General features: G+C 40.5%; 1 protein-coding gene across 3 annotated transcripts in view; it reads left to right on the forward strand.

Annotated features, from left to right (window-relative positions):
* Positions 1-13,830, forward strand: part of LOC144680956 (AFG1-like ATPase) — a 168,036-nt gene that overhangs the window by 108,954 nt on the left and 45,252 nt on the right. For all 3 annotated transcript variants that reach the window (XM_078542534.1, XM_078542535.1, XM_078542537.1), the window contains one exon: positions 8,070-8,152. In XM_078542534.1, the coding sequence (XP_078398660.1) occupies positions 8,070-8,152 (83 nt within the window). The remainder of the gene's footprint in view (positions 1-8,069; positions 8,153-13,830) is intronic.

The raw sequence follows: 13,830 nt of genomic DNA on the forward strand, positions 1-13,830 counted from the left end.
TGGATGTAAAGGTGGTAGCAATAGATATGAACAGTGATCTACCACTTTTTTTTAATCTGAGAAACATTTTTTTGTATTTCAATCACGTCCACAAACATCCACTCCCTCCACCACCGATGCACAGTGGCAGCAGTGTGTACCATCTACAAGATGCACTGCAGGAATTCGCCAAGGCTCCTTAGACAGCACCTTCCAAACCCACAACTGTTACCACCTAAAAGGACAAGTACAGCAGACACATGGGAACACCACCACCCGCCAAGCCACTCACCATCCTGACTTGGAAATATATCGCTGTTCCTTCACTGTTGCTGGGTCAAAATCCTGGAGCTCTGTCCCTAACAGCACTGCGGGTGTACCTACAGCACATGCACTGCAGCGGTTCAAGAAGGCGACTCACCACCACTTTCTCAAGGGCAAATCGGGATGGGCAATAAATGCTGGCCTAGCCAGTGATGCCCACATCCCATAAATAAAATTTAAAAAAAGTTAAACTCCCAAAGGAAAAAATACTTTTTGCAAGTTACCCCCTTCCTCTTCATTCCACCCCTCACCCCAGCCACCCTCCCCCCAAAACCTGGAATTGTCCCGAGGAAGAAGATTAATCAATCATTAAGAATATTGCTCCCTGGAGGAAATAGATTCTGTTTGCGTCAGTAAAAATGTACCATGGGGAGACCCATTATGTCACGTCTCTTGGCTGGTAAAGACCCAGAATGTTGGTACATCTGGTAGATGTGCTCATATTTGGTTACCATTGTATTGAGCAGGAATTGGTATTCTTCAACATGCATGACAAACTTTGTACTTGGATGGAGCCAAATACTTAAATGCTCTCAGTAGCATCCTGTAAGCATGCTGATCCTTGCTCAGCTTATTGGTGGTATAGGGGAACATATTTTCTTTGCAACAATAGAAAATATTGGCCAAGATGCTTCCATGCACTCCCAAATATCGTTCCTATTGATAATTCCCCATATGAAGAAATGACAAACTCAGTTAAAAAGTTTACCTTTGAAATTATTCTTCACATTTGATGATGATGACTTGATACTACAACAACAACAACCCTGATCAGACCAATAATAGGTCACTAAAATCGGTAGCCTATTTTATGTACAACCTCATGTGCACTTGAGTAAAGACATTTCTTTCTCTCTTTGTGGAAAAAAGTTAATGTTTTAATTAAAATTCTGTGTTAAGAAATTTTCATTGTTCACGTTTTGTTTCTTTTCCTACTTGACGTTTAATGATGAAGTTCACATGGTGAAACTGGGGTAAAAGCTTTCATGATTTATTTACTCCTTTTACCTAACTATTTTTGGCTCCTGTGTTTCATCCGAGTTTTGTAAGTAAATCCTTGCTCTCTATGCCCAGGGAAAGTAGTTTCACTTGCCCAGATATCTAGGTGATTTAATAGTGTGCCCAAGGATTGAACAGACAATCCATTTTGGTTTTATCACCTGCCCTCAATGTAAGTACCAAGTCCTCAGAAAGAGGGAGGATTGCATTTTGATTTGAGGTTTAATTGCTAATCTCAGTTGTTGAGCAGTTTAAAAAAAATGAATAGTAACAGTGATGCAACATATATTTTTGCATTAGTTGTTAAGCTTAGCTAAGTCCCTTGTGTAGCAGAAAATAAATAATTTACAACTGCTGTGCTAAATTATATTTGAACTAATATTCTAATTCTTATGCTTTTGTCAGTGTTTATGGAAGCTATCTGGCATGACTACCTCTCTTTAAAGGCACAGGCAGACTTCAAGATTTTGAACTTGGAAGGTTGTTAAATCACTTTTTAGAGAAAAGTGACTAGAGCCCGTTTAGCTTAATTAACAGCCTGTTCATCTTGTTTGAAATTGCCAATCAAACACACAGCAACATAGAAGGATTTTAAATGTGATAAGGATTCCTGCCTCTATCACCCTTTCAGACAGCGATTTCCAGATCCCACCGCCCTCTGGGTGAAAATAATTATTTGTTAACTCCCTTTTAATCCTTTCACCAATCACTTTAAATCTGTGTCCCCTTGGTTATTGATCTCTCTGCTAAAGGAACTAAGTCCTTCCTCATCACTCTATTTCAGCAGTCATAACTATATATACCTCAATTAAATCTTTCTCCAGTCTCCTCGGTTCCAATGAAAACAGACCCAGTTTATCCAATCTTTCTTCCTAGCTTATCCAATCTTTCTTCCTAGCTAAAATTTTCTATTCCTGACATCCTTGTAAATCTCTTCTATACCCTTTCTACTGTGATCATACCCTTCCTGTAATGTCGTGTCTAGAACAGTATGCAGTTCTAGCATAACCTCCCTCCTCTTATATGAGGCCTCAGCCAATAAAGGAAAGTATCCCATATGCCTTCTTGTATACCTTATCCACTTGTCCTGCTACCTTCAGAGTCCTGTAGATACAAACTCCAAAGTCCCATTGTATATCCCCTTGCCTTGTTTCTCCTCCCCGTGCACTTCTCCAGATTGAATTCTATTTGTCCCTTTTCTGCCCATCATTGATATCTTCCTGAAGTCTACAGCTTTCTTTATCACCATTGATCACATGGCCAATTTTCATATCATCTGCCAGCTTCTTAATCAGTGCCCCTTTGTTTAAGTTTAAATCATGGTTTTATGACAAACAGCAGGGGAGCCAATACTGAGCCTTGTGGAACGCTACTGGAAACGACCTTCTGGTCATAAAAACATTATAAATTGACCCTTGGCTTTCTTACCTGACTCTGATTGGATGAGGCATTGACATGGAGAAAGCAATGGGGATCTGAAGGCTCTCCAAGCTTCTGGGTAATTCGAAATAGCACAAGGCTTCAACAGATTCCTTTTGTTTACAGAGAATGGGTCCCTGCATATGAGTGTGTGTCACTTCTAGCAAGCATAAATGAGCCACGTTACAAGCTCAGCTATTATCTTAAATTGGTTGCTAGAGTAGCTATTAGTGCACTTACGATCGTCCAATCGCAGAATCCTATCTAACAGACACACTGGGATTCCGACAGCTCCAAGTATCAATGATCTCAAATAGGGCTAGAAACATTTGCTCACCATGCAATATTGAGGTGAAATGGGGCACATCAAAGCTATCCTATGGGATAATGGCTACCTCGATCAGATCATTGCTCGCTGTGTATCACGCACAGTCACAAATGGGCCCAAGGCCACCACTTTTGGACCTGGAAAGTGCCCAGTATACTTCAAATTATCCTGAAAAGGTAAGGTATCCCAAAACATTTGAGCAACAGGTGAAGCCAGCTGTCCCACGTTGCTACTAAGCAGTAGCAGCACAAGAGGGTATTTTTCATTAGCTGAATGCTGCCATCAATCAAAAAAGACGTTCTGCCTACCACACAAGTGAGTAATGTACTCTATGAATTTCAGTATTGGTACGATGCCAGGTACATAGGCTGTACATCCCAATGACTGGCAGATCATATCGAACAGCACATCCCTTCAGCTATTTGCAATTGGCAGAGTGCTACCATACTCAACCAGCCTGTGCTTGCAGAACTCTGAACATTAATGTCTAATGTTAGATGTGATTCTGTGATTGGACAGCACTTGCTGAACAATCCTGAGTGTGCTAAGAATTGCATTAACAATCTATTTAAGATGATCAGTCGGGGTCATAATGTGGCTTCTCACATAACCCTTGCGAGAAATTACATATATTCATACCCAGGGACCTTTTCTCTTCAGGCAAAAGGAACATGTCCGGGCATTGCTTCTCTTTTGAATTAAACAGAAGTGCAAGAGAGGATAGTTCCCTGGTGCATTCTCCATGCCAACACCTTTACCAATCTGTCCACTTGCCAACTAATCAGCTTCCTATACTTATGCAGTATAAATAATTGCTGCCTTTGAAATTTGGAATTCTTGCAATTGTTTTGATGAGTACAAGACAAATAACTTCAACAGCGTGTCCCTTTTTCAGCAATAACACTAGACAATTTTGTTTTGGGTTTTGCAAGCGCAGGCTGATTGAGCACAGTCTGTATTCTGCCTATTATGAACAGCTGGAGGAACATGCTGTTTGATTCGATCAGCCAATCATTGGGACGTATGGCCCACCTACCCAGCAACGCACCGGCACTGAAATTCATACATGACGCTGTTCAATTGTGTGGTGGGCAGAATGTTTGTTTGGACTGACGGCAGTTTCCTATTAGTGGAAAATACCACTCGCATTGCCACTGCATAGTAGCAGTGTGAAACGGCTTGCTTAACCTGTTGTTCAAATTTTTGAGTTACTTTGCTTTACCATGGTAATTTGAGGTAGACCAGGCACTATTCAAATCTGAAATGGGCCTTTGGCCCATTTGCGTGTTTGTGCGATATGATGATCTGATCAGGATAGTCATTGTCCTGCAGGATAACTTTAATGCAGTCTATTTCTGCGTCGAACTTCCAAGGGATACGAACATACGAACAAGGAGCATGAGTAGGCCATTCGGCCCCTCAAGCCTGCTCCGCCATTTAATAAAATCATGGCTGATCTGATAGCAACCTCAGATATGCAGCCCGCCTACCCCTGATAACCTATCACCCCCTTGCTTACCAAGAATCTACCCACCTCTGCTTAAAAAGTATTGTTAACCTTTACTGGTCAATTGTATGCATTGGGATTCATTTAGCTCCACATGCTATTAGATTGGCCTTATCAGCAATCTTGTAAATAGGGCCCTTCAGCACGTTAACTCTGTTTCTCTCTCCAAAGACCTGCTGAGTATTTCCAGCATTTTCAGTTTTTATTTTATATGCATCATACATGCTCTTTGTTTTGTTTCATCACATTGTCTATCTCCTTCATCATCCAAGGAGTCTTTGGTTCCCTTACCTTTTGCCCTTGTTGAAATATACCCAGCTTGTACTCAACACCACCTCCATAAAGATCAGGCATTGTTCCTTTTACAGTTTTTCCTATCAATCTTTAGTTCCATTTTTCCCTGCTGGATCCTGTCTCATCCCATTGAAGTTAGCCCTCTTCCAATTTAGAAGTTCTACTTCAGATTGTTCCTTGCTCTTTTGCTTTGTTAACCTAAACCTTATTGTGTCTAATATTTCACACTCCTCCTCTTTAACTAGAATGTCTGCATCATCCCTCTCAGTGAAGACAGAGACCGAGTACTCATTGAGAACCTTGCTGACATCTTCTGCATCAACCCACATGTTACCATGTACATCTCTGAAAGGCCCTACCTTTTCCTTAGTTATTCTCTTGATCTTAATGCACTAGTAAAACACCTTAGGATTTTCTTTGATTTTACCTGCCAATATTTTTTTGTACCCTCTCTTTGCTTTTCGAATTTCCATCTTTACTTCGCCCCTGTACTTTCTATACTCCTCTAGGCTTTCTACAGTATTAAGTCTTTTGTTACTGTCTTAAGTGCTCTTTTTCTGCTTTATCTTGGCCTGTATGCTTCTAGATAACCAGGGGGCTCTAGATTTGGCAGTGTCACCCTTTTTATTTGTGGGGACATGTCTACACTGTGCCTGTAGATTCTTTACCTTTGAATGCCTCCTTCTGATTTGACACAGTTTTTCCTTCTAAGAGCTGAATAAATAAGGTATATAAATGGACTTGAGTGAGAGAAAAATCACTTTAGACTGGAAAGAGCTTTGTGAGGTGGATCAATGCTGGCCACAGCCTAATGATTTGGCTAGCTCAAAAAGACTGAAGAAAACAGTCTGAAGAGATGCCACAGATCAGCTTCATCTTGCCCTTTGTCCAACCTGGACCCAGTAAATCATCCTGAGGAGACCGCCACTGCCAACTATGAAGATCAGCATTGCCTTGCTTCCCCCACTTATCCAATATGAGACCATTAAACCATTCTCACCTGTTACAGAGCGTTTGTCTTTTCTGCCTATATAGCTTATGTATCATATCTAAACTGTTGCTTCTTAATAAACTGCCTAACAATGACTTCAACCTCTTGTATTGAGTAATCTCTGACTCAAGAACTAAAATCTTACAATATTAAGCACCAAATGCTCATCATTTTAAGCCACATTTCCCTTAGTGCCACTACCTCATATTCCCAAATGGGAATTGCACTTGTAACTTACCAACTTTATTCACCACATGTTGTGTTTACACACAATTACACCAAATTTGCAGTGGGTCATAGTAACTCTGTTGCTAATGCAGTTCAAATATCTCAGCATTTTCATTGTGTTAACTTTCTTTCTCCTGTAAAAAAAAAAATGAATATTTTTTGGTGCTTGCACCCACAGAGATAGATTATAGTTGGCCCACTCTATGACTTGGTGAAGCAATGTGCCATTTCCACTTTTATCGTGACTGTATGAGTTGTCTTAGCACATTGACAAAAGCAATAAGTTGGTGATATAAATGATGGGCGGGATTATCCAGCCCCGCTCGCTGCCAGGATCGTTCGCTCCCACCGAAAGTCAATGGACTTTTGGCTGGGCTGCCGCATCGCCTGCGACGGGGCCGGAAAATCCCAATCGGTGGTTGTTTATCACGTCATCACAGAATTTTAATGGCACAGAAGGAGGCCATTGGGCCCATCGTGTCTGCACCGGCTCTCCAAATGAGCATTATGACCTAGTGCCATTGCCCTGCCTTTTCCTTATACCCCTGCGCATCGTTTCTATTCAAATAATCATCGAACACCCTCTTGAATACCTCGATTGAACCTGCCTCCATCACACTTCCAGGCAGTCAGGGCGTTCCAGACCCGAACCACTCGTTGTGTGAAAAAGTTTTTTCTCCCGTCACATTTGCTTCTTTTGCAAATCACTTTAAATCTGTGCCCTCTCGTTCTTGATCCTTTTACGAGTGGGAATAGCTTCCCCGTATCTACTCTGTCCAGCCCCCTCATGATTTTGAACATCTCTATCAAATCTCCTCTTAGCTGCCTTTTCTCCAAGGAGAACAATCCCAACCTCTCCAATCTATCCTCATAGCTGAAGTTTCTCATCCCTGGAACCATTCTTGTAAACTTCTTCTGCACTCTTTCCAATGTGTTCACATCCTTCCTTTAATGTGGCATCCAGAACTGTACACAATACACCAGCTGAGGTCTAGCGTGTGCCTTATATAAATTCAGCATAACTCCCCTGCTCTTGTACTCTATGCTCCTATTTATAAAGCTCAGGATACTAAATGCTTTATTAACTGCTCTCTCCACCTGTCCTGCCAACTTCAATGATCTATGCACATATACAGCCATGTCTTTCTGCTCCTGCACCCCTTTCAAAATTTCACTCCTTATTTTATATTGTCTGTCCATGTTCTTTCTACCAAAATGCATCACCTCACACTTTGAACTTCATCTGCCATCTATCTGCCCACTCCACCAACTTGCCTATGTTCTCTTGAAGTTCCACACCATCCTCCTTGCAGTTTACAACACTCCCAAGCTTTGTATCATCCGCAAATTTTGAAATTGTCTCCTGCACACCAAGATCTAGATAATCAATATATATCAAGAAAAGCAAGGGTCCCATTACTGACCCCTGGGGAACTCCACTACAAACCTTCCTCCATTGCCCATTACTCTCTGCTTCCTATTTTTCAGCTAATTTAGAACCCATGTTGCTACTGCCCCTTTTATTCCATGAACAATAACTTTTCTCAAGTCTGTTGTGTGCCACTGTATCAAACGCCTTTTGAAAGTCCATGTACACCACATCAACAGCATTACCCTCATCGACCTTTTCTGTTACCTCTTCAAAAAACTCCAGCAAGTTTGTTAAACATGATTTGCCCTTTAGTAATCCATGCTGGCTTTTCCTTATCAACCCATATTTTTCCATGTGACTACTAATCCTGTCCCGAATAATTGTTTCTAGAATCTTTCCCACCACTGAAGTTAAATTGACTGGTCTGTAATTGCTAGGCTTATCCTTATAACCTTTTTTTAACAGGACTGTTTTGAACATACTAGAGAATGTATCCTGTACAATTAATATTGTTCTGATATGTAGAAAAGGTTAATACTACATCTGAAATTTGTATCAATTATTTTTCCTTGGCTGACAGAAGTTCAACTCAATCCTCATTTTTATTTTGTTGTGTTTTTTTTTGCAGAATTATTGTGAAGCCATCCAGCTGAATTCTGAAATTGACTACAGGAAAAGATACCTTCCTGGAGCAGGGAAGCTTTATTATCTGTAAGCTTAAAAAGAAAAGTTAAGATAGTCTATTGCATGGAGATGTGGTAATAGAGTGAACTGTGATTATCCACCAGAATGTCAAAAGACCCTTCCACCTCTTTCTTGAAGTTAATAATGAAAATTGGCAAAAACCCAAAAGTTTTCAACTTCAGGTATAGTACAGCAATATCTTGGAGCAGGAATGGAGCTAACCACAATACAACTAACAGACAAAACTTGTCATTTTATTTGCCTCAAAATGTGAAAAGAAATACAATAAAGAGAAGCATCATGGAGTGTCAAAATGTGGTGCAAGACTTATCCCTATGAAAATGATGGTGGATAATCTGAAAAGGGTTATTTTTCTGAAGCTGGTTATATTATTCCCACTTGTCTCTTAAGCAGAGCTATAGTGATCCAAATAATAACTTTGTGAACATGTAATAATCTTATAAGTTTGAGTGCAGAGCTGTTGCACTTCCAACAGATTCAAAGCAGTTTCAGCAAGTGGATTTGTCCTCTCCCATTCATAAGCTGCATATTTTCTGTAACCTTCACTGAATTACATGACCTGAGCATCTAAAATAATGCTACTTGTCCAACAAATGCAGCAGTGGTGTCTGGAATGACACTCGGCCGTATACGAAATGTTCCTGGGTGTCATGAAGGCCTTGACACAGCATAGGAACATAGAAAACATGAGGAGGTCATTTATCCCCTCGAGCCTGTTTCACTATTCAATGAGATCATCCTGATCTGTGACCTACCTTCTAAACCCGTGACCTCTACCGCCTGGAAGGACAAGGGCATAGGAACACCACTACCTGCACGTCCCCATCCAAGTCACACACCACCCTGACTTGGAACTATATTGCCGCTCCTTCACCGTTGCTGGGTCAAAATCCAGGAACTGCTTCCTTAAAAGCACTGTCTGTGTACCTGCAACACACGGATTGTAGCTGTTCAAGAAGGTAGCTCACACCATCTTCTCAAGGGCAATAAATGCTGATCTTGCCAGCGACGCTCACATCCCATGAATAAATAAACGAAAACACTGCTTGCAATGTCACCTATCATTGCTGCTTACCAGAAAAGTACTGAGCAAATTTGCCATTCCTATGCAAGGCAATTCCAATGATAGCTTGACAAGTGCAGCAATTGCTGATGGTAATTGATCCAAAAGGAAACTGGATTAAAAGGATTACTGAGACTACAAGTATAACAGTGTCCAGGCATAACTGATATACATATGAGAGAGGGTAGAATGGAGAAACCAACCATAATCTTTCAAATTTTGTTTTGAAATGGTATAGTGGTAAAGGACTGGAGGGTGGCAAATGTTTTAAGTCACTCTTCAGTGAAGAGTAAAATGATAAGTGAGGGAATATTAGACCAGTTTTACTTTCTTGTGGGAAAACTGCTAGAGCCCATTTGGGAAACATGAAAATTTATAAAGCCACAGTCTTATTGAGGATTTATATATGGCTAGTCATGCTTGACTAATTTCATTGTTTCTTTCTGTTTGAGGAAAGCTCAGTTTCTGGGTAAAGAACACTTGCATTTCATATCCTCAGGGTTGTGCAACTTTGGAACCCTCTGCCTCAGAAGGCGGTGAAGGTGGGGTCATTGAATATTTTTAAAGCGGAGGTAGATAGATTCTTGTTAGGCAAGGGAACCAAAGGTTATCAGGGGTAGATGGGAATGTGGAATTTGAAATAGAATTTGAATTTGAAATCAACCATGATTTTATTGAATGGTGGTGCAGCCTCGAGGGGCTGAATGGCCTACTTCTGCTCCTATTTCGTATGTTCATATACCAAAGCTCTTCACAGACAGTGAATTACCAAATTTGAAGTGCAGCCACTGTGTTGCAGTAAGCTCTGCAGCCAATATGCACACAGCAAAATCTTCCAACTAGACATGAGACCAATTTAACTGTTTTTGTGTTGTTGATTGGGGCAGAATGGTCACCTGGACACCAGGAGCATCCCATGTTTCTCCTTGGGGGGAAAAAATGTTGCATCTACCTGAATAGGCAGAAAGGCTATGTTTAATGTCTCAGCGAAATAGGGCAACTTCTGACAGCAGAGCTCTCCTTAGTACTGCAATGAAGTGTAAGCCTAGATTAGATGCTCAGGTCCTGGAGTGGTCTTGAACCCACCATCTTCAGACTTAGAAAAGAGAGTACTAGCTCTTGAGTCAAGCTGATGCAGGTAAAAGGAATACAGTGATTGTATATGTGGATTTTCAGAAGATGTTTGATCAGGTGGCATAGGAGACGAAGAAGGGTGGTATTGAAGAGAATGGAGATGAATGGATAAAGAGATGGCTATGGAAGGGGGAAGCAAATAGTATGGATTTTCTTTATCTTTTGGTAGAACACAGATTGTGATGTACCCTAGGAATCTATGTTGGAAAGCTTCATGTTGTAAGTTGGGTTGGGCATAGGCTCAAAAAGAGTGATGAAGTTTTCTGATGTCATTTGAGGAGCATAACAAAGTGATAATATTGTTATGAGATGGCAGGTGATAATTGCTGGGCTGACCAAATCCCAAAGGGAAACTTGGCCAAGCTATCATAACAATTTGAAATTTGGATTTTATTATGAGAAGGCGTGTGCACTGAAGTTAGAAGTAAAGGGTCCACTATCACTTTTGGAGATTTTAAATATTAACACCTCTTTAGGAACAAAACTACGAGCTTTTCCCTCTTTTCCACACCTGTCTTCATCACCTGCTATGATACCTTTAAAAGCTCCTTAACTAACTCACATGCTCTGTTCAATCTTTCTCTGAATTTTGTCACATAATCCAGGAGAATAGTTTCCGAACTTTGACTCGCTAATTTCTCCTAAGTCAACTTAGTGGTCCCCTTACTTCATGCCCATAGTCTAATTCAAAAGGACTAAACCCTGTTGATTCGTTAAGGGCATCGCTAATAGCTATTAACAAGAATAGAATCCCCCAACCCCAGTCCTGTGGGTAGTCTTGGCTATATGCCCTCATCATAGTTTTTAAAGTTTGCTGCCATCTCTCCAAAAGTGTTTCGGGGTAATAAGCTGATAGCTAAAACTGCTTTATCTCTAGGCTGTTCTTTATTTCCTTAAACAGCTGTGACACGAAATGTGAACCTTGATCCGACTGTATTTCTTTTGGTAACCCATACCTTGTAAAGAATTTGGTCAACTCCTCTACGACCCTCTCTGCTGTAATATTCCGTAAAGGCATCGCTTCCGAAAATTTGGTGGACATGATTGTCAGCAAGTTCTGATTTCCACTTTTGGCCTTAGGAAGGGGTAAAAGGTTCCTCAAATGCTGGAATTGGAATTAAAGGTGCAGGTTTAATCACTGCTTGAGCTTTTCCTGTCACCTGACATGTGTGACATGATCGACAGAATTTGACTACATCTTTATGCAATCCAGGCCAAAGGAAATGTTTTTGTATTTTAGCCTATGTTTCCCTAATTCCTAAATGTCTAACTATTGGAATTTCATGAGCTATTCTTAATATTCCATTTCTGTATCCACATGGTATTATTTGATGTACTACTGCCCACTTTTCATCTGTCAGAACATGAGACGGTCTCCATTTCCGCATTAACACATTTTCAAGGTAATAACACTCTGGAATACATTCTGCTTCTGTTTCAGAATAAGCTGTCTGGTATAACTACTTTATTCGTGGATATTTCGGCTGTAACTCTACCAACTTCACTGAGCTAAACACTTCAGTCTCACTCTCTCCCTCCTTCACTTCCTGAACAATCTTTTCAAAGACAGATCCAGTTAACTGGATGTCAGCATCCTCCCCCTACCTTTTAGATTCTTCCTCTTCCTGTTTCAACCTGAGAGTTTGTGATCTCGTTACTGCACAATCTGGAAACAATCCAGGATGCTCTTTCTGCAACAGCTCTGTTGATTGTGTCTCCACAGGCTGCTCAACTACAGTATGGCATCACCAACATTTGTGACCCAGCTATATCATTATCTAGGATAAACTGAGCCTCTGCAATGGGCAATTTTTCCACTACCCCAACAATCATCTCGCTTGTTTTCAACCTACTTTTTAACTTTACTTACACAATGGAATATGTTTAGCATCTCCATGAATTTCATTTATTAGTACTCTTTCCTGAAACATCCCCTCTGGACAACAAATAGTACTACCCCATAACATTCAGGACTGACTAGCCCCTGTATCGCTTAAAATTTTGATATCTTTGCCTGCTCCATCCTGTACACATTATAGACTTTCCCTTCACATATAAAATCTTTAAACATTTCTGCAACCTGCCCTTCTGTAACTCCCTTGGGTAAATTGTGAACACTTTTCCATTTCTTTAGCTACCACTGATTCTTCCTGCTTCACCGGTACACAAACCATTGTTTTTACTTGCCTATGGATCTCCAAACCCACAGTACTCTTATTTCCAGAACTTTTCTGAGTTCCAATTACTGCAATAGGTTTTCCCTGTAACCTCCAACACATTGACTTAGTGTGCCGAATCTTATTACAATGGAGACATTTAAGTCTTCAAGTGTTACTTCTACCCTCAGCACCTTCCTTTCTGGTCTGAGGAGAAATTTCCTGGAATTCTCAGCTGTCCCTTCTCTTTCTTGACTACCTGCCTTCCTTTCACTTTCTCACTTCCTATCCTTCTCAGATTTAAAAGGGTGATGAAAGAAAGATTTTGATCTATGGACTAGCTCATAATCATCAGCTATCTCTGCTGCTTGCCTAGCCGTTTTAACCCTCTGTTCTTCCTCTGAGTCCTAACTACCAAAGGAAGTAAATCTTTAAATTCTTCCAAAAGAATTACTTCTCTAAGAGCTGCATATGTTGTCTTTATCTTTAATGCCCGTATCCAACGGTCAAAATTATCTTGTTTTACTCTCTCAAACTCGGTATAAGTCTATCCAGGCTGCTTCCTTACATTCCGAAATTTCTGCCTGTATGGTTCAGGAACTAACTCATATGCACTCGAAATAGCATTTGTCGCTGCATCATAATCCACAGATACTTTTTCTGACAGCGATGCATATACCTCATGAGCTCTACCTACCAACCTAGACTGTAAAAGCAATGTCCAGATTTCTTGTGGCCATTTGATTTGCTTAGTTATCTTCTGAAACAAAATAACGAATGCCTCTTCATCCCTTTCCTCAAATTTTGGAACAGCCTGTACCAATTTAAACATCTGCACACTAGGTTTTTGGTCGAAGATGGTTGTTTCGCCATCAGAATCTTTCTCAGCACCTGAAGTCTCTTTTTTTTAAGGACCTGACTTTGAAGCCAGTATTCCCTTTCTCTTCTCTCTTTCTTCCATTGCTAACTTATCTCTCTGGAGGTCGAGTTTTCGCATTTCCATTTCTCTTTGAAATGCTCTCTCTTTTTCGTTTACTCTGTCTTTTGCCTCCAATTCAAGATTTTTCATTTGCAACTGAAGTATCACTATCTCCAGCTGTGTCTCACTAGTTTCAGCTATTCCTTCCAATTTCAAATGCTGCATTATTACTTCAATCATGTCTGCTTTCTTTGCCCTGTGGTTAATCCTAACTGCAACTTATCCGCCAATTCTGTTAACTGAACCTTAGTTACTTTTTGTAAACCTATCAGGGTTACATCTTCTACTCCCAGAAAAGTCTTAGCAATTGCTAAAGCCATGTTCGTAGTATAACCACTTTAAAATCCCTCAA

Source organism: Cetorhinus maximus, chromosome 5 (assembly GCF_964194155.1).
Source record: "Cetorhinus maximus chromosome 5, sCetMax3.hap1.1, whole genome shotgun sequence".
NCBI lineage: Eukaryota > Metazoa > Chordata > Chondrichthyes > Lamniformes > Cetorhinidae > Cetorhinus > Cetorhinus maximus.